This window comes from Trachemys scripta, chromosome 19, assembly GCF_013100865.1.
Source record: "Trachemys scripta elegans isolate TJP31775 chromosome 19, CAS_Tse_1.0, whole genome shotgun sequence".
Lineage (NCBI taxonomy): Eukaryota > Metazoa > Chordata > Testudines > Emydidae > Trachemys > Trachemys scripta.
Genome location: NC_048316.1, coordinates 17878656 through 17898541, shown reverse-complemented (window position 1 = coordinate 17898541; position 19886 = coordinate 17878656). Strand labels below are relative to the sequence as shown.

The 19886-nt window shown below is 52.0% G+C and overlaps 1 protein-coding gene across 2 annotated transcripts in view; it reads left to right on the top strand.

The window, feature by feature from the left end:
* PLEKHM2 (pleckstrin homology and RUN domain containing M2) overlaps nt 1-19886 on the top strand; it is a 56120-nt gene that overhangs the window by 29814 nt on the left and 6420 nt on the right. Inside the window, exons 6-15 of one of the 2 annotated variants that reach the window (XM_034753181.1) lie at nt 1245-1431; nt 3950-4009; nt 8748-8982; nt 14429-15193; nt 15952-16021; nt 16482-16572; nt 17017-17081; nt 17623-17711; nt 18707-18839; nt 19340-19530. In XM_034753181.1, coding sequence (XP_034609072.1) covers nt 1245-1431; nt 3950-4009; nt 8748-8982; nt 14429-15193; nt 15952-16021; nt 16482-16572; nt 17017-17081; nt 17623-17711; nt 18707-18839; nt 19340-19530 — 1886 coding nt within the window. The remainder of the gene's footprint in view (nt 1-1244; nt 1432-3949; nt 4010-8747; nt 8983-14428; nt 15194-15951; nt 16022-16481; nt 16573-17016; nt 17082-17622; nt 17712-18706; nt 18840-19339; nt 19531-19886) is intronic. The other variant, XM_034753182.1, reaches the window with a different exon arrangement.

Sequence of the window (19886 nt, the reverse complement as noted above, 5' to 3'; positions counted from 1 at the left end):
AATCCCTACTTGTGGGGAAAAGTGACCGCAGAACTAGAGGAGATAGAGCCCATCATGTCCATGGACGGAGAGGAAAGAATGGAGGTTGTTCCCCGTGCTCCCATGCTGTGCTGTTATCTAAGCAGCACTGAGCGTCTGTAGCCACTCGGCTGCCAGGCCACCCTAAAGCAAAAGTGCAAAGAACTCTAGCCCTGAGGAGAGGAAATGGTCATGATGGCAGACTGTCTGTTGACCTTACTGCATGTGTGTTTAGAATACCGTGGCTACGAAGGTTTCTGTTCTGAACTTTGGACAGGAAGCTACACTGAAGCTTTCACTGAAGTCCATTTGAGGTGTGACGTTTGGTTCGCTTTCTCCATTGAGTCTATTTCCATCAGCTACTCTGTGGCTGGCACGGGTTTGCTTCCTGCTGCAGGGTCAATTTCCTGGTGGTGTCCCCTTCCTCCTCCGGTGTCCGGTCAGCACAAGTGGCCTGCTGCTGGATCAGCAAGTCAGTTTTGTTTCCTCAGCATCTGTGTGCTACAAGAGAAGAGATTGTGTTAGCCAGTGTCAATAACTGAGTTCCATGTATACATGTGTGGAACTAGAAATGCGATTAAATCCAACTCTGGCTCGTATTTCCTAGGGCTCCCTTTGTAGCTCTGCAATTATGGAACCAAAATATTTGATAACAGCCTGAGGGATAATGAAGTCATATGTCCAGCAAGGCTTCCTTCTCAGTCAGGGGAGAACTTTTCCAAACAACGGCACCAGTTCAGTCCCCAGTAGAGACTTAGTCACATCACGAGCTACCGTACAACCCTTGTCCTCATCAGGGGGGCTGCAAAGGCAAGGCTGAGGAGCGCTGACAGAGCTGTGGGAAGGGCTGGGCTAGCAGGAGGGTCAGGATTGAGACGCGTTGGCAGAGCTGGGTGGGGGAGCCCAGGAGAGGAACAAGAACGGGTCCTGCAGGGTCAGGATTGATGTGCAATGGTACATCTGTGTGGTGGAAGCTTGCTCGGTGCCGGACACAATTTGCCTGCTACTGGCTAGTGCTTTCAGAGTGAAGGAAAAACAAGGCACTGAAATGTTGTCTCTGCTCATCCCTTCGTTTATTAACCGTGCGTAACCAGGTTGTTTGGACATCTAATGTCATGTTTGTGTTCCACACGGCCGCCCGTGTTGTATAATGTCATCACTGGCTGAGTTGTCAGAGGAAAGGCTGCGTCTGATGCAGGGACTCTCCTCTCTGGCTCTGCTCTCAGGACGCCCCTTACTTGGACCTGGCGCCATACATGCCCGATTACTACAAGCCTCAGTATCTGCTGGACTTCGAGGATCGCCTGCCCAGCTCCATCCATGGCTCAGACAGCTTGTCACTCAACTCCTTCAACTCAGTCACCTCGACCAATCTGGAGTGGGACGACAGTGCCATTGCACCTTCAAGTGAGGGTAAGTGGCCACCCAGGACGGGGGGCAGGGGGTGGATGTGCAGCATCTGTTTGCACGAGAACCTGAATGCTACAGAAGAACGAGAGAAAAGCTCCCAGGTTCTAGGACAATACCCAACCCAGCAGAGGTCTGGTTGGCATCTCTTCTCACTGGGACTATGATTAAAGCTTTGTAGCTGAGCAACACCGGTGCCTTCCCATATATCCAATAATGTGCTGTTCCATTTGTTAAGAATCACTAACCCACTGGGCCAGATGAGACAAGCTGTGGGAACTGGGTGATGAGCCGATTGTAGTGGCCAGGAGTGGGCCCCTAGTTAGCACTCTGAGCCACCTCAGTCTTGCATGCGGAGGTGTGGCCAGTGGAGACTACAGGTCCCAGCATGCTTTGCTCCATCTTGACCCAAACTGCCAGACTCTCCTGCCTAGACTGAAGATAAAAGTTTTCCAACCCACATTTGTCTTTGATGTTTTCTTTGCATCAGGACACCTTCCAGTTCTTCAGTCTTAAAATTCCACCGGTGCTACAGGGCGGGACGCTCCTTTTTGCAGGAGCTCACTGTTATTCAGTGGAATTCTCCAGCGGGAAAGGTGGGGCGGTAAGGCTCCGATTCGGTTTAAAGCCCAGAGGATGGACACCCGTCTCCTTGGTTTAATTGCTCCTATACATCCACCTGCCCTTGGGCACTGATTGCAGGGAGGCTGGGCTTGCTTCTCCCCCTGGCAGATTCAGCAGCTACCTCTGTCAGGCCTGAAGAGCAAAAGCCAGAGTCTGCTTAAGCACAGGCCTCCTGCTTCAATGTGGTGTTTAGGTCGTTGATCTACAGAGGTTCATGTATAACAGTTACACCTGCGTGGTGGGTTAAAATGGACCCGCGAGGGCTGGGAAGGGAAATAAAACTCCAAGCATTAGTCTTTAAGCCCTTTCCTCTGGGCTTTTTCTCTTGTCCACAAAACAAAAACAGAATCAGCTGAAAAGCCCTGGGCAATCGTTCAGCCAATCGGCAGGGGACCTTGCCTCAGGCCCTGTGCTGTGGGGCTCTGGATAGAGTCCATGATTGGGCCAACTTGACAGGACTGGGATGGCCTTTTCAGTGGGATCTGCCAGTCCCTATTGTCGGTTTGTAAAATAGAAACCGGGGTATTTACAGGTTTTAAGGGAGGAGGGTGGCCCAGTTGGGATAAATGTCTTCCAGCTACACACAGTAGTGAAGTTCACAGCAATTTTAACTAAGTCAGCAGCCTTCCTGACCTCCACAGTACAGCCAGCCTGTTGTTACTGTCGGAAGGCAGGCGGGAGCAATGCTGAAAGCCCCAGCCGCACAGAGTGGAGGCAGGGCAGGGTAGAGGGCAGACTTAGCAGTAATCAGTCCATTTTGTATTGATCTCCAAGCCCTGGGTCTCTGCCATTATACTGGAGACTTGGCCCAGACTCCTGGTTCCCAGCGTGTCAGGTCTCCGTTGTAGATGTAACCCACCCCCTGCTCTGTCGCCATCCGCAGAACATGTCTGGATCCCGGGAATAATCGCTTATGGAATGTCCATTCGTCTGATATTGCCATTGTGTGGCCACCGTGTTAATACAGTGCACAAAAAAGCTTAAGGGTTAAAGGCAGGAGATGCAGCTGTGAGGCTGAAACTCCCAAGAAGCTGGAAGTGTGATTTAGAAATGGGAACTGGGAGTCCCAGCTGCTAGGTGCTGGGTTTGGCTCTGGCACAGATTCGCTGCGTGACCATACTGGCTGTCCCATCCCCCTCCCACCGCGATGTAGGGGCCTCAGTAAAATAAAGTTTCCAAAGTGCTTTCGAACCGTTGGCTGGAACGTGCAATCAGCACACAATGTTATTTACACGGGCTTACTGCAGGGTGTCAGGTGTTGGGTTCTGCGTTATATATGAGCAGCCCCCATTCCTCTCAGCGGGCTGTTGACTCTGAAGCATAACAATGACAACTGGACATTAACTCACTAACTGTTTCACTGCTGATCGTTGTAATAGGAACACCCAGATACTCTGGGATTGTAGGTGGAGCTTATTCAGAGGACCAGTTTTTCCCTTAGTCTAGCCCCTGGCTTTGTAAACGTTACTGAATTAAACATCACAATACCTCTGGGAGGCAAGTGTATGTGGGGAAACTGAGGCACAGAGAGGGTAAGTAATCACCAAGCTGATCCCTCAAGTCATTGGTGGAGCTGGGGTTGGAATTCCTGGCCCCCAGCCCAGTGCACATGCCTTTAGGTATGCTACACCAATCATCCGTTTTCCAATGGTAACTTTACAACCCCTAGCATAATGGGGCCCCGATCTCTATCGGGGGGGGGGCCTTAGAAACTACTTTAATACAAACAATGGTAATTAGTAAGGCTGATTTCCTTTTACGTACACGTTTCCTAACCAGTTTCTCATTCTTTTCAGATGATTATTTTGTTTACCCCTCATTGTTCACATGCTCCCCATGTCCCCCATCCCTCCTGACTACTTGTGTTTCTAATCCTTCGTTTTATCCCTCATTTTTGTAGATTATGATTTTGGAGATGTCTTTCCCGCAGTGCCGTCCATACCCAGCTCAGCCTGGGAAGGTGGGACATAGTCATCTGTTACCATGTTTATCTCTTCTGCATCCTTTCCATAGCAAGCTTGCTGCATGCAATTGATTTTTTTAAATAAGAACGAATATTCTGATCTTGATGGAATTCTGTAGCAGCAGAAACAAGCTCTGTGTTGAATGGATCTTCTGACCGCAGAGTTGGAGCTCTGTGTCACCTACTCCGTATGCTCGGGTGTGAGGTTTCCCTCCAGTTACTGAGCGCTCCACAGAGATTCTGACATTACTATACGTCACAGAACGTTGTGACTGTTTCTCCTGATTCTGATTAATGTGTCACTTGCACCTGGCATACGTGTCGACCGATGGTTTTAAGATACCCTGCTCAGGTCATTTGTAGCTGAACTTTCTATCAAGTGAAATTGGATTTGTTTAATAAAATGACTATCTAATATATTATGGGAGCTGGATTAATAAGGGAATCTTTTTACCAGACTAATAAAGAAACCTGTTAAATTACTCCTGCCATGAAACTGACACACAGTGATCAGGGAACATCCCAAATGTATCAGGTATTTATAAACTAAAGTACCAAAGCGTTCCTTCTCAATATACAGCTCTATATTTCCTTCATGTGGTAAAGAGCAGATGTGTTGATGAGCAGATGTGTGCCTGGATATTGCAAGAGATCTACATTCATAAATTACCCAACAGGATATTGAAAATGGCTTCTGATGGAATTCTACTTTTAATAGAATTTTTGTTCATTTTTAAGTTTTTGTTTTTGTTTTTTTTCTTCTCCCCTTCACAGGCCTTGACTTAGGGGCTTCCCTCTTGGGTTAAACTACCTATCAAAGCCATAATGACCTTATTTTGTTTGGTCATTGCTCCCCTTTTTAGCCCTGGCTGTCAGCAATCTCTATTTCTTAGAGTAAAGGGCACATCTCCATTTTATAGGAATCTATTCTACTTTCTCTGCCTGGAATACATCATCTCCACTCACATAAAGACACGACTAGACAGCTCTGTGTATTGTTCATATATAATTGGATTAGGAAATCTGTCTTCTTTACCCACGGAGGAAATATACGTATATATTTTCTGTCATTTCTACCTAAAAGCTTGATAGATTCCTTCAGCTGAAATTGTTTTGTATTATTATCATCAAACCAGTACCTCATACAGCATTTTGGTAAAGATCTGCTTGAATTCCATTAGGATGGCTTTTGGTTTCTAACATTCTCTCTCTCTATAAACTTTCTCTCTCTCTCTCCAAGCACAAAAGACACTCTTTGGTTTTCAGAGCACATTCTGAGTTGCCGAAAACACAAAACCACTGAACCTTTTCCTGTTGCAGTCACATGCCGTTAACACAGGGTTTGGCCTAGCTCTGGAGTTCTCTGCAGCCAGGGTACTAACAGCGTCTGCTATTCTGACCATTCCTGGAAAGAGTGGAATTAAATAATCTGTATGTGTTTCCTCACAGCCACTGTTCCCTCCAGCACTTCCTACCGAGGGGTCCTGGAACTGTGCTCCCCCCAAAAGCCAATGTTCCCCCACCTCTACCCACAGCAGCTCCTGCTAGAGAGGCTGGGAGCTTTCTTTAGCCATAATGTTTTGATTGGGCCCTTTGGTTACCGTGGATGGAAGAAATTAGGTTTGATGCAGCTGTGGATTGCTGGACAGGGGATATTGGACAGCACTCCTGGTTGCTGGCTTTGGTGTTGGTGTTTAATGGGGGTGTAGTAGGTGGGTATGGTGCTGTACGTATTATCAATTATTATTGTCGTGTCATCCCCCCTTTCCTCCCCGCCCCCAGCCAGGCAGCATCCAGGGTGTCATCTTATGACAAGCCTGATTGGCTGTTGAGAGGTTGTGATTAATTCTAGTGTTTCATACCAATATAACAATGGTGTTTGTTCCCTAAACTTGTAAATACATTTTGAAAACGCAGAGAATATTAATTTCATTTTTTAGAATAAGAAACAATGGGCTACTTAATAGTCTGTGTTGTTGTGTGGGCTGTGGTTTAATCCTCCTTACTGTGCAAGATCTGTGCTGCTTCTATGAGCAATTTCCATTCATGCCACTATAACACAGCCCCAGCTGTGCAGTCTGATCCTTGGGGGCATGGAGCCACCCATGGGGGTCAGATTGCAAGGTTGGGCCCTAAACAGAGGTGAAAGTAAGCCGGTGCAGTATGGTACGGCGTACCGGCAAGAGCCAGTACGCCGTGCCGACTGGACTGGCTTCCGCGGCGGTGATTTAAAGGGCCCAGGGCGCCAGCCGCTGTGGGGAGCCCCGGGCCCTTTAAATCCCCACCGGGACTCTGGCAGCTGCGGTGGTTTAAAGGGCCCGGAGCTACGCTGTGGCCGGAGCCCCGGGTCCTTTAATTCACCCCTGAGCCCCGGGGCTCCCAGCCGCCTCTGCAGCTGGTAGCTCTGGGGTGATTTAAAAGCCCGGCCCCGCCTCTTCCTGTTGAGGCCCCGCCTCTTCTGGTTGAGGCCACGCCCCGCTCAGGACTCCGGCCGTACCGGTAAGTCCTTTAAGTTACTTTCACCTCTGGCCCTGAATCATAAGGATCCGATTTTGCAGTACTGATCAGACCTCCCTGCAATAACCTTGCTTGCATCAAAAAGACCCTTCTCTCCTACCTTAGCTTACTAAATGGATTTCTAATCGTATACACAAAAATCAAACAGTTAAGAATTTGTACCCCTCCCTTCACCCTTCCCCATTTAAATGGACCCTGTCAGAATAAACCCTGTATTTTAGACAAAACCAAATAACCTTATTGGTAATAAAGATAACAAATTAGGTGGCTGAAATGGAAATAGAACTTAAAAAGTCATTTCATTTTTCTGTTTTACTCAATTTGGATGGTGAAAATAGACCAGTCAGTTTCACTTTTGCATCTAGTCAGTTTCACTTTCACTGTGGTTTCAGATCTGTCACTGATATGACAGGGCAATGTTTAAATTTAAACAAAAACACTGTTTCGAAATTCATATTCACAAACCATCTCTTAACATTGGATTTTATAAAAACCTGTTTGTTTTCCTAATGCAAAACCTACCTGTCAAGTGTACATTACTGGACAGAGTCGCTTAATTCTGTTAAGTGTAGCAGGCTATTGTTTCTGTTTCTTGATTGGCTGAGCCCAACGCTTTCGATTGTGGCTTCCACTGCAAACACCCGTGATCATGAATCTGAAATTAATTTCCTGCTAACATTTTCTTAATATCCCTGCTTGCAGGAACATTGATAGATTCTTATGTGGCCTGAGAATATCTGTCTAAAGGGCATGGTAATATTCCTTTACCTGGCTTGATTTTGTGGACCGATAACCCTGAGCGAAAATTGCATGAGTCCACAAATCAGTATCTTCTGTCCATTACCACTAACATCGGCCCAGCCGGTTGTACTAAGACTTTTTTGTTCTCAGTGTCGTTTCTTCTCTCTTGCTGCTGGGTGAGTGATGTAGTTCTCTGCCCACACCTCAGGCTCCTCTGTTTATTGTCGACCAGGAGAAAAGTAGCATCTGCTGTAACGGTCCGTCCGCTGCTATCTCAGAACTTCTCTTTCCAAAGCAGAGAGCTCCTGGCAAAGGGAGTCTGAGCATTAATGTAACCTGAGCTCCATAGGGAAAAGGCAACTAAATCCACCGCTACCCCTTAGTGGAGAACTGGCCGCCTCTGCTCGGATAGTTTCTCTGAACTATTTCTCTGATTTCTCATCAGAAACTTGGTGAAGTTAATGAAGCTCTTCTTTCTAGGGGTCTTATATCACCAGACCTATAAGAACAGAAGGATAATTTCTTTACTGGTTGGCCCTGTGTTGCAGTTACTGTGCTCCCAGCCAGTTAAGGTTGGTCACATCAGTCTTGGCCCCAGTCAGTGCCCCTCCATAAGCAGGGGTGGTCGTGTTGAGCAATGCAAGATACTCAATCCACAACAGCTCCTTTGGTACCTGCCATCCCTGCATGGCAGCTCAGAGAACAGCTGTGGCTTGGGCCTGAAGAAATCCGTGTAATTAATTGATGCTATTCAGGTCTCCCTCTCACACACACCCAACTTGTGAGGGAAGCTTTGCACTTCTCCAGCACTGCCTGTGTATGTTTGCATGACCCTCCCCCCACTGCACACGAGTTCTGAGCCCGTTGAGGCTAGAGGCAAATGGCACCTTGGTCAGGCAAAACCAGCCTCTGATTCCAGTGTCTGCAGGTTGCGTCCCCCAGTGTCCAGTGGGCGTTTCTGAGCCTCCTGCAGGCAGCTGCCGTTTCCTGAGGAGCACAATGGAACTGAGGTCTGATTTTCTCTATTGCCTGCCTGTGATGTACCAGTGCGGACAGGCCCTCCTGTACCAGGAGCTCCCATCAGACTGTGATCCTGTTCGAAGGCTGCCTGGACAGTCACAGTCCAAACATTAAACTTCTGTTTTCAGGCATTACTTTGCATTTGCTGGGAAAGGTCGATTGATACTGGTTCCGTCTGTGGCACTGGGCTCTCTCCTGCCTGCCCCACAGATGCCCTCCCGCTACTGCGTGCCCGCTGCCTGCAGGAGACTCCCAAATGCTGATTCTTAATGAGCAGTTTGATTAGCAAGTCTACTGGATAGTTTATACCCAAGCGGTGCTCTGGCCAGGACCTTTCAGAGTCCGCATTGAGCACCATGCGTGCAGCCTCGCTCTGTCCAGGTCCAGAAGCTCAGTGGGGAATTCCTGCTCCCGTACTAGCAGCTGACTGGGTTTTTTCCCCTCTCCTCTTTCCCAGATGGAGACCTAACAGACACTCTCAGCTGCCCGCACTCCTTGGCCTCTGATCTGAATGGCGGCAAGGCTTCCGTGAAGAGTCCGACCCAACGCTACAACCCCTTCAACGAGGAGAAGGCTGAAGTGCTGTCCTCCACCGAAACCACCCCTGCACACACCGCCTCCCTGGAGCGGATGGACACCACGACGGAAGGCACGGACCAGCTGGAGAGCGGCACGGAGCTGGAAGTCATCAGGTTGGTGCCATGCCTCCCAAACACAAGGAGAGGGGTCTGCAAGCTAGTTGTGGGAGGGAGCTGGCATTTGCCATGTGCTCTCACTTGGACCACAGGGTGGGTTATTGCTGGAAGTGGGAGCCCGGCAGGCAGAGATTCTGGGTTCTTGTTTCATACCTCCAGGGCCAGACTTTCCAACGTGCTCAGCACCCATCAACGCCCATTGGTCTCAGTGCGGGACAAGGCAGCGTTTCTCCAGTGTTCTCAATGGGAAGTGCCAGATGCAGAGGTCTCTTGAAAATCCGGCCTTCGAATGTTAAGAACCTGATGCTATAGCATGGGGAGCAGAATGAAATATCGTCAAATAAGAGCCACAGTTGTGGTCCCCTGGCACTGACTTTCTGATCCCCAAGCATGCGGGGCTGGCACTAAGAAAACAATCCTTTTCATACGTATTAGCCCCTTTTTATTCCCGCTGCCCATCACAGGTATATCTCCCGTATTACCCTCAGCACAGCACCCTGCATTTAGCTTGGTGCATAGCAGCTGTTTCCTGGTGCAGGATCTGAACCTTCCAGGTCTCCCCCTCCTCCTCCTGCTAACGGCATCAGCTGAGTCATTCCTTCACTCAAGGCTGCCAGCCCTGTTCCCCGATGGCCTCGAGATGCCTGACCAGCCTAGAAACAAACCCCATGGAGGACATCAGTTGGTGGAGGCTGGTTCTATGCCGCCCCCTTGGTAGGCTGATGAAGAGGCCGTGTGCAGGGCGGCCTTGGCACAGCCTGACCTGTAGCTAGGAAAGTCCACCTGGTGAGAGCTGTCTATTTCTAGGCACCAGCAGATCTCGTTCCTCAGGCCCCGGGGCAGCTGGCTGGCTCTAGATGCACCCGTGCCTGACAATGTATCATCAGCAGAGAAGCCACATGTTGTTTTAAACGTTTATCCTTTCAATCTGCAGGCCTGTATTGCTTTCTTGGCCTGTGACTGTCTGATGGGGGATTTCAGAGTAGCAGCCGTGTTAGTCTGTATCCGCAAAAAGAACAGGAGTACTTGTGGCACCTTAGAGACTAACAAATTTATTAGAGCATAAGCTTTCGTGGACTACAGCCCACTTCTTCGGATGCATATAGAGTGGAATAAATATTGAGGAGATGTATATACATACAGAGAGCATGAACAGGTGGGAGTTGTCTTACCAACTCTGAGAGGCCAATTAAGTAAGAGAAAAAAAAACTTTTGAAGTGATAATCAAGATAGCCCAGTACAGACCGTTTGATAAGAAGTGTGAGAATACTTACAAGGGGAGATAGATTCAATGTTTGTAATGGCTCAGCCATTCCCAGTCCTTATTCAATCCTGAGTTGATTGTGTCTAGTTTGCATATCAATTCCAGCTCAGCAGTCTCTCGTTGGAGTCTGTTTTTGAAGTTTTTCTGTTGTAATATAGCCACCCGCAGGTCTGTCATTGAATGACCAGACAGGTTAAAGTGTTCTCCCACTGGTTTTTGAGTATTAAGATTCCTGATGTGGTGATTCCAGATTTGTGTCCATTAATTCTTTTGCGTAGAGACTGTCCGGTTTGGCCAATGTACATGGCAGAGGGGCATTGCTGGCACATGATGGCATATATCACATTGGTAGATGTGCAGGTGAACGAGCCCCTGATGGTATGGCTGATGTGATTAGGTCCTATGATGATGTCACTTGAATAGATATGTGGACAGAGTTGGCATCGGGCTTTGTTACAAGGATAGGTTCCTGGGTCAGTGGTTTTGTTCAGTGATGTGTGGTTGCTGGTGAGTATTTGCTTTAGGTTGGGAGGTTGTCTGTAAGCGAGGACAGGTCTGTCTCCCAAGATCTGTGAGAGTAAAGGATCATCTTTCAGGCTAGGTTGTAGATCTCTGATGATGCGCTGGAGAGGTTTTATTTGGGGGCTGAAGGTGACAGCTAGTGGTGTTCTGTTATTTTCTTTGTTGGGCTGTCACTGTTTGATAGTGCCTCTCTCCAGAGCAACCCCCAAGTGACGCTCCTGGCACGCAGCAAGTGCCGCGGGCTCTCCAGTGACCACAGGACCTCTGTTTCATTTCTCATCAGAAAGTCAATACTTCCAAGAGCACAACGAGGGCATTGATTGAGACCAGACTGAAGGGGAGGGTGCCCCTACTGAACCACTAACCCCCCCTTGCAGTAATACTCTGGGGTCTCCCCAGAAGTCTCTTGCCCCTGCTCAGCCTGCGGTGTCCCAACCTGGTGCATGTCCAGCTCCCTGACAGCTGGGGAAAGGGCGGTGCTCTCACAGCTGCAGCTTCTGACCTGCCAGGCTTTCTCCAATGCTGGGAGACCAGTGAGCAGGATGCGGATTGCATCGTGCTTTCTCTGGGGAATCACCCTACACTCAGCACCCAGCCAGTGGGAACGGGATAATAGGAGTTCTGGCCCTTACTAGCCGCAACCCTGACTTTGAGCCTGTTCATGGCTGTGGCATGAGCACCCAGAACGCCGCCTTCCACATTTGTATGGGAACCACAGTGTCCAGAGTGTCTCTAACTAGAAAAAGGATCAGTGTGGTGGGTTTACTGCTCCCTCTACTGGCAGCTAGAGGCACTCGACATTTATGTTGAATTTCCTCCATAAATTGGCACCTTAGAGCAGAGGGGGGCAAATGACGGCCCACGGGCCACATCCGGCCCGCAGGACCCTTCCCTCTGGCCCCCAAGCTCCTGCCAGAGAGCGGGGTCAGGACTGGCTTGTGGCGGGGCCAGCCCAACTCCCCAGGCAGCGCGGTGAGTGGGGCGGAGCCTAGCTCCTGGCCCCTCCCCTTCTGCTCCCCTGCCTCCCTCCCAGTCACAGTTCCCCCAGCGCCTGGGCAGCGTGGCTGCAGCTCTGGCCAGGCGGCACGGCTATAGCACCGCCTGTCCTGGTGCTCCAGGGCGGCATGGTCAGGGGGCGGGGAGCAGGGAGAGTTCCGGGGAGAGGCGAGAAACAGGAGGGATTGCAGGGGTGCAGTCAAGGGGCCTGGGCCCTGCTGCCGGGGACAGGGGCAGAGCAAGCCAGGGTCCCCCTCCACCCCCAGCATATTTGGCCCCTGTCCCCAGCAGCGAAGCCCAGACAGGGAGTGAGCCCTGCCCGACTGCCAGGGAGAGCAGTCAAACGAGCAGGGGAAACGCACAGGGAAGGGACCGAGTCCCTCTTTCCCCCCACCCTACAGGTAACATGGGGCAGGGAGAACAGGGAGGGTTGGATAGGGGCGGGGATCCAGGGGGTGGGGAGTAGGGGGGATTGGATAGGGGACGGGCGTCCCAGGAGGATGGTCGGGGGCAGAGAGCAGGGGTGTTTGGACAGGATGCAGGAGTCCCAGGGGGTGGTCAGGGGTGGGGAGCAGGGGGACGTTGGATGGGGGTGGGGGTTCCGGAGGGCTGGGGCCAAGCCACGCCTCGCTGTTTGGGGAAGCATAGCCTCCCCCAGCCTTCCCTACCCGGCTCTCCATACAATTTCTGTACCCGATGTGGCTCTAGGGCCAAAAAGTTTGCCCACCCCTGCCTTAGAGACTAACAAATTTTATTTGGGCATAAGCTTTCGTGGGCTAAAACCCACTTCACCAGATGCATGGAGTGGAAAATACAGTAGGGACGTATAAATAAACAGCACGTGGAAAGATGGGAGTTGCCTTTCCGAGTGCGGGGTTAGTGCTAATGAGGCCAATTCAATGAGGGTGGATGTGGCCCGTTCTCAACAGTTGACAAGAAGCCACATCCACCCTGATTGAATTGGCCTCGTTAGCGCTACAAAAAGTAATTTTCCCTCTGATATTCACCCCTTCTTGTCAACTGTTGGGAATCATAGAAGATTAGGGTTGGAAAAGTCCTCAAGGGGTCATCTAGTCCAACCCCCTGCTCAAAGCAGGACCAATCCCCAACTAAATCATCCCAGCCAGGGCTTTGTCAAGCCTAATCTTAAAAACCTCTAAGGATGGAGATTCCACCACCTCCCTAGGTAACCCATTCCAGTGCTTCACCACCCTCCTAGTGAAATAGGTTTTCCTAATATCCGACCTCCCCCACTGTAGTTTTAGATCATTGCTTCTTGTTCTGTCATCTGCCACCACTGAGAACAGCCGAGCTCCATCCTCTTTGGAACCCCCTTCAGGTCATGGAAGGCTGCTATCAAATCCCCCCTCATTCTTCTCTTCTGCAGACTAAATAACCCCAGTTCCCTCAGCCTCTCCTCATAAGTCATGTGCCCCAGCCCCCAGTCATTTTCGTTGCCCTCCACTGGACTCTCTCCAATTTGTCCACATCCCTTCTGTAGTGCGGGGACCAGGTGTGGCCTCACCAGTGTCGAATAGAGGGGAATAATCACTTCCCTCAATCTGCTGGCAATGCTCCTACTAATGCAGCCCAATATGCCATTGGCCTTCAATTAGGGTGGATGGGCCACATCCACCCTAATTGAATTGGCTTCGTTAGCACTGACCCCACTTGGTAAGGCAACTCCCATCTTTTCACGTGCTGTATATTTATACAGGCCTACTGTATTTTCCGCTCCATGCATCTGATGCAGTGGGTTTTAGCCCACGAAAGCTTATGCGCAAATAAATTTGTTAGTCTCTAAGGTGCCACAAGGACTCCTTGTTGTTTTTGCTGATACAGACTAACATGGCTGCCCCTCGGAAACCTGACTCCATAAACTGGAAACCAGATCTAATTGCCATGGTTTTGTCCAGTGGATTTGAGACCATTCAAAGTCCTTGTCAGTTTTGCTCAGTGTCAGCTCATGGTATCTCCCGCTGCCAGTGGAGGGCATGAAAGAAGCTGCTTTGAACTGGAGGTGGCTCAGAGTGACGGGGAATTAAACCCTCTCCCTTATCAGAACACTGGTCCCGAAGAATGTCACATTTTCTGCCTTTCTTGAGAGGCCTGGCGTGGAGACAGGGAATATTTTGAACGCAAGTAGAGAGGCTGCAAGAAGTCAGATGGGCTTGCCAGAGGCAGGGAAGTCCAGTGCTTAGAACAGGACGAACGAGAGTCGGGAGACTTGGATTCTTTCTGCCACTGACTCTCACCTAGTGTCCTTGGGCAAGTCACGTAACCTTTCTGCCTCCGTTTCCCCATGTGAAGCAGGGACTAATACTTCCAAGCTGACAGGAGTGTTGTGCAACTTCAGTTAATGGCAGCAGAGGGCAGTGTGGTTCTTGGATGAAAGGTGCTGTTTATGTGCCTCTGAATCTGATTAAATGCTGGGTCTTTTGGGTGCCGTCCTGTTCAGCTCTGAAAATACCACCCTGGGCTTTTCTCCTCTAGCCCATTGAGTGCATCCGAATCCTTTGATTAGTAGAAAAACTACCCTGCGCGTATGAGGAATAACCCGGTGCTCAAGAGGGAGACCCAGGGAGTCCAGGGTTCCCGCCCATGGGCACAGAGGGCACGGTTAGGCTCTGGTAACATCAGTGCAGGTTTCTCCCCTTGCAGATTAGCTAAAAAGAAGAAAACCGGCAAGAAAAAGAAGGTGAAATTGGAGGAAATGGTGACCCCCTCTGCCCCCAGTGCCACGCAGGCTGACGGGGATGGTGGCCCGAACAGACTGAGCGAAGGAGCTGAGCTGAAGACAGACAGCAGGCCGCCCTCTCCAGAGGGCCAGGAGAGGCCAGGAGAGAGCAGCAAGCACTCGACCCTGAGCCAACTGGGCCTGCGGATCCCAGAGATGAAGGACACCTCCATGGAGAGCGTGGGGCAGCCACTCAGCAAAGTGATCGACAGACTGAACGGGCAGCTGGACCCCAGTGGCTGGAACTGCCCCGTCGAGCCCCCCGATCAGTCCTTTCGGACTGGCACGCCAGGGGAGACCCCGGATGGGCCGCCCTCTGGCAGCTATAGCGAGGGGATTTCGACCCCCATGGACTTCTACCGCTTTACCGTTGAGAGTCCAAACTCTCCTGTGCCAAGTGGTGGCGACCATGACCCTGCAGGGGCTGGCCAACCGCCACATGTTCCTGGTAGCCCTGAGACTGCTGGACAAGAGGAAGAAGGAGGAGAGGGAGAAACGGCTGGGGCGGTAGAGGACGCTCAGGAGGAGGCAGATAAAACCCAAGCCAGCGAAATGGAAACTGGCCACACGGAGGCGCTCAGCAGGCTGAAAGGAGACCAGCCCAGTCCCTCTCAGAGCAGCGCTGATGACTCCGGGGTGGAAGAGGGGCAGGGCAGCCCGTCGGAAATGGCCCATCCGTCGGAGTTCAGGTAAGGTGGAGCGGGAGGGGGTATCTTTGCAGCGGCCCGGCTCCGGCTCTGAGGATCTTTGGGCGGGACCCGGAAAGCAGCAACGTGGGGAAATGGCTCTCAGGATAAAGTTTCCCCTCCATGGGCAAGAGGAGAAGCTGCGTGCGAGACCGTTTGCTCCCCTCCTTGGTCTGAAAGAGCTGGGAATCAGGGGTGATTTTTCGGGCAGGGTGGAATTGGGGGTTTCTGTAAGAGTTGGCTCGTTTTAGCTGGAGTTTGCCGTTGGCTTTGTCTGGGTGCTGGGATTAGGGTGTTTAAATGATTGACTAGGGTGCCTAGGGCAGGGATGGAGGCCTTGATATGAACTGAACAGAGCAACCCATGAAGCAGGGGAGGCACTGCCCACCCATGTAGCCCCAGGTTTCCCCTCTGGGAAGGCAGGCCCTTCCTGGGAGTGCAAGCTAGGCTGGGGGCGGGGCGCAGGAGGGGGGCAAGAATAGCTGCCTTACCCCGTATATTCAACTGCTCCAGTGGGTGGCCATCTGGCCACATCCCCTGCTGGCCCTTGGCACAGTGGCCACAGACGCAGCTCGCAGGTGAGTGGCAGGTTCAGAGCTGAGGCCACCCCAGCACTCCAGAGCTTGCAGTGCGACCTCGTCATCCCACTGCATGCTGGGACCTGATAGCGTCCACCACTGCATCTCTGGGCTGCACTCGGAGCCCCTGAGACATGTCTCCCTGCACATCAAACCCTCCTTCCCACTTCTCTCCTCACTCAGGGTGGATAACAACCATCTATTGCTGCTGATGATCCATGTCTTCCGGGAGAATGAGGAACAGCTGTTCAGGGTAAGTCTGGCCACGTGACGGCAAACTCCTGGCAGGAGCTGTGGTGCCGAATGTGGGTTATTGACTGAAGGCTGAGAAGGAGGCATTGGCATCTGGGAACTGGTGGGTTCCACTCCGTACGTATTCCTTGTCTGTCCGGCAGGTCCCATCTACACTAGGAAAGCTGCTGTGGTGCTGGGTTCAGTAATCTCATCAGTGCATGGCCCAGTTATATCACGTCTGCCTTGTGGAGTAGGTGAGACCTGACCATGCCCCGGAGCCATGCCATAGACCGGGGCATTCCTCGGGTGGGTCTCATCTGGGCTAGAGAACCAAAGTGCACGTTAGCCATGTTGGAGGCACCGCGTGCTGCCCAGATCCCGAAGCTCGTAGCTGTGCATTGTGGAGGTGGATTTGTGGCCCTGGTTAACCGCGAGCTGGGAGCTCTGTTCTTTACGAGGCGTCTCTCCTCTTCTCACAGATGATCCGAATGAGCACTGGGCACATGGAGGGGAATCTTCAGCTGCTCTATGTCCTGCTAACGGACTGTTACGTTTACCTGATCCGGAAAGGTATCCCACCCCAGTGGCCTCTCTGAATTACCATCCCAGGAGGCACCATGGAGGCCAGCAGGGGGTTTACCTGTAGATATATTGGGAGGGTGGCGTGTGGAGTACATACCCCTATGGAAAGGGCCACCTGCCCCACAGGTTCATACACAACCAGCTGGCTCCAGGACATTCGTAATGCTACGTCTCAGCTGTTGGGGGAACCGGAGAGGTGCAGGCCTGCTTAGGTGACAGGCACTGTGCCTCACCAGCTAGGCTGCCAGGGACACTCCTCCTGGCCCCTGGAAGCTCAGATCCCCTCCCCCTGCTCCTCAGAATCCCTGGGCTGCTAGTTCTGCAGACTGAACTCCTGCTGCTAGGCGGTGGGCGAGATGTAGGCGAATCTCTCCTGCGTTTTGGGAGTGTCCTCCCCACCTGCTCATACCCCTGTCCTGTGTCCTGTGCTAGGAGCAGCGGAAAAGCCGTACTTGGTGGAGGAGACCGTTTCGTACAATGAGCTAGACTACATCTCGGTGAGTCCAGGCTGAGCTCACAGCAGCTCATCCAGGCCTGTCGCTCGCAGCAGTGCGCCGGGGAAAGCAGAGGAGATGTGCAGGAAAACGCCTCTTGTTTTGCTTGGCTTTTCCAGTCCCGGGCTCTGTCCCTCCTTCTCTCGCTGTTGGGACGGGAGAGCATCACAGAGGTACCAAGAGGGGCTTTGTGCCACTCGGAAGCAGCAATTCCCGATGGAGTCAGGAGCTGTTGGAGAACGCTGAAGAGCGAATCTTCCATGGCCGGGAGGTTTGCAGCTTCAATGCCGGCAACCTAACTGGGGGTGCAGAGGGAAGCGCCTTTGCCTCCCCAGCCCTCTGGTGCCACCTGTACCTGCCAACATCATCCGTCCCAGCTGTATCACTTGGGGGCTCCGACATAGCCCCCGCTGCTGGCTCCCCCTATGGCTTTTAGCCGGTAGTACATCGGCCTTTCCAGGGCACATGGGGGGGGGGGGGGGGTTTCCAAAGCCTTGTCCCCATCCCACTCCTCAGCCTCCCTAATTGTGCGTTACCACGGCAGGTTGGCCTGGATCAGCAGACTGTGACGTTGGTTTGCACCAACCGTCGGAAGCAGTTCCTGCTGGACACCGCCGATGTGGCCCTTACAGAGTAAGCGAGACTGGAGTGCGCAGACGGGTTGATCTTTCCATGTGCCTGGGCCTGTTTGTCGGCCACTTCCCTTACAGCTGTGAAATTGCTTGTGAAGCAAATGCAAGTGATTCTAGTTAAGGGTAGCGTTTGGGGAGGGGCTGGATCTCATCATCGCTCTCTCTCGTTGCTGTTTAAAAGTCCCAGGGCTGTTGCTCAGATTGGAGGGTTGGTTTCACTACCACAATTTAGCCCCACAAACGGTTTGACTTTGCTTGCAGTAAAAGTTGCAAAATGCTCCCTCTGCTGGTTGACATGTGGTGCTGTCTGCAGGGCCTGCTGCTTTAAATCCCTCTCGAATTATCTTTGCACCGCTTGCTGTGTTTGGTTCCCAAGACCCACCGGGGTGACCGTGTTTTGCTGTGAATGGCTTTGCCCGTTCTTATTGCAGAAGAAAGGTTTGACATCAGCCTTCCCCCCATGATCAGGCTGTGACTGACTGGCCCCAAACAGAACAGGGATGAGGACAAATTGTCGGGTTTTGAGTTCACTGGCAAATCTGCAGCTCTGCTCTCACCATGTTGGGCCAGGGAGAAGGTGGCTTGTGCCCTCTTGGACTCTTCAGGCCCCATGTGAGTTCTTAGGCAGCTCTCTGGACAGCTCTCTCCAAAGCCCCCTGACGTGTTCTCTGTTTTCCTTCCCAGTGTGTTACTTCAACAGGGCTTTGTAAGTTCAGGGCCCTGAGAGGAGCATTCTCGGACTCCTTCCCAGCAGCTTCAAAGCTTCCATTTCCTTGGACTCTTACTTTCTATCAAGACCCTTTAGTGCCTTTGGGCCCCCACCCTGCAGTTGGATCCATGTAGGGTGAACCCCCCTGCGATATGGGTAGGGGGCGTGGGTCTGCCCCTGCGGACCTGATTGCAGGATCCCAGCTCTCCTTGTGACCTGTGCTCCAGAGGGGGTGGGGGGGTCCGAGAGGTGACCTCAGCGAAGATCTCCATTCTCCCCCCCTCCAGGTTCTTCCTGGTCTCCTTGAAGTCAGCCATGGTCAAAGGCTGCCGAGAGCCGCCGTACCCCAGTATCCTCACCGACGCCACTATGGAGAAGCTGGCGCTGGCCAAGTTTGTGGCCCAAGAGTCAAAGTGCGAGGTGAGGTGGGAATTAGGGGTATCTTGAAATCTTTTCTTCACTGACGTCTCTTCTTCCCAACGCACCTTCTGCGGAGAGGGGCTTCTCTCCTGCGCTCTGCTCTGCAGTGCCCTCTTCCCACAGGCATTAACCGATCTGTGCAGATCAGTCCTCGCCGCCTGTCCCTGTTGTAGTCTGTTCGCTGCTCCACACCACCCCAGAGGTGGCTGCAGTTTCAGTAGCGGGGTCCTGCAGAGTTGTTAGGAACCGTGTGGAGACGCTCCAGTGGAAGGTGCTCTGTGTTGTATTAAGCCATGTGCCATGTAGTCCCTGACAGGAGCGATTCTCTGACTTGCTGCCCGATCCTTTTCTGTCCAGGCCCTTAAGGCTCTCGGCCAGTCCTGGAGATGTGATTCCTGCGGTACGGGCTCCCCTGCCGCTGTCCCTGGGATTAGCCCCGTTGCTGTTAGGCCTGAGAGATTGGTAACACTTTGCTCGGTCTGCCTGTCTGTCTCTCCCAGGCTTCCGATGTGCTCGTGCGCTTCTATGGCCTCGTTCACTGGGAGGACCCCATGGATGAGGCATTGGGACCGGCCCCCTCTCTTTACACGTCTCCTGAGAACTCGGTCACTAAAGAAGGCATCCTGCATTACAAGGCTGGGACCTCGTACCTGGGCAAGGAGCACTGGAAGACCTGCTTTGTGGTACTCAGGTGGGAGCTGGGGCTGCGTTTACAGGGGTGCGCTGACAGGTCTGGGGTGTGAAGCGCTGAGGGAAGGCAGTGCAGTGGAGAAGTCTCATTGCCTGGTACGAACGGCCTTGTCTAGGGGGGCCTGGACACCCCGGGCGAGTTCAGGATGGAAAGACACCAGAACGCCCATCCCGACCGTCCGCCCTTATTGACCTTAGCAGATTGGCACCATAATATAAGGCTAACTTTTATCCAGGAGCAGGAGTGGGCCTTCTCCACACCCCTCACCCCTTCAGATCTCCCCCGCAGCTGCTAGATCGGGTGTTGTTTGGAGCCCACTATTGTTTCTGCTCCAGTAAAGCCAAGTGACCCCTCAG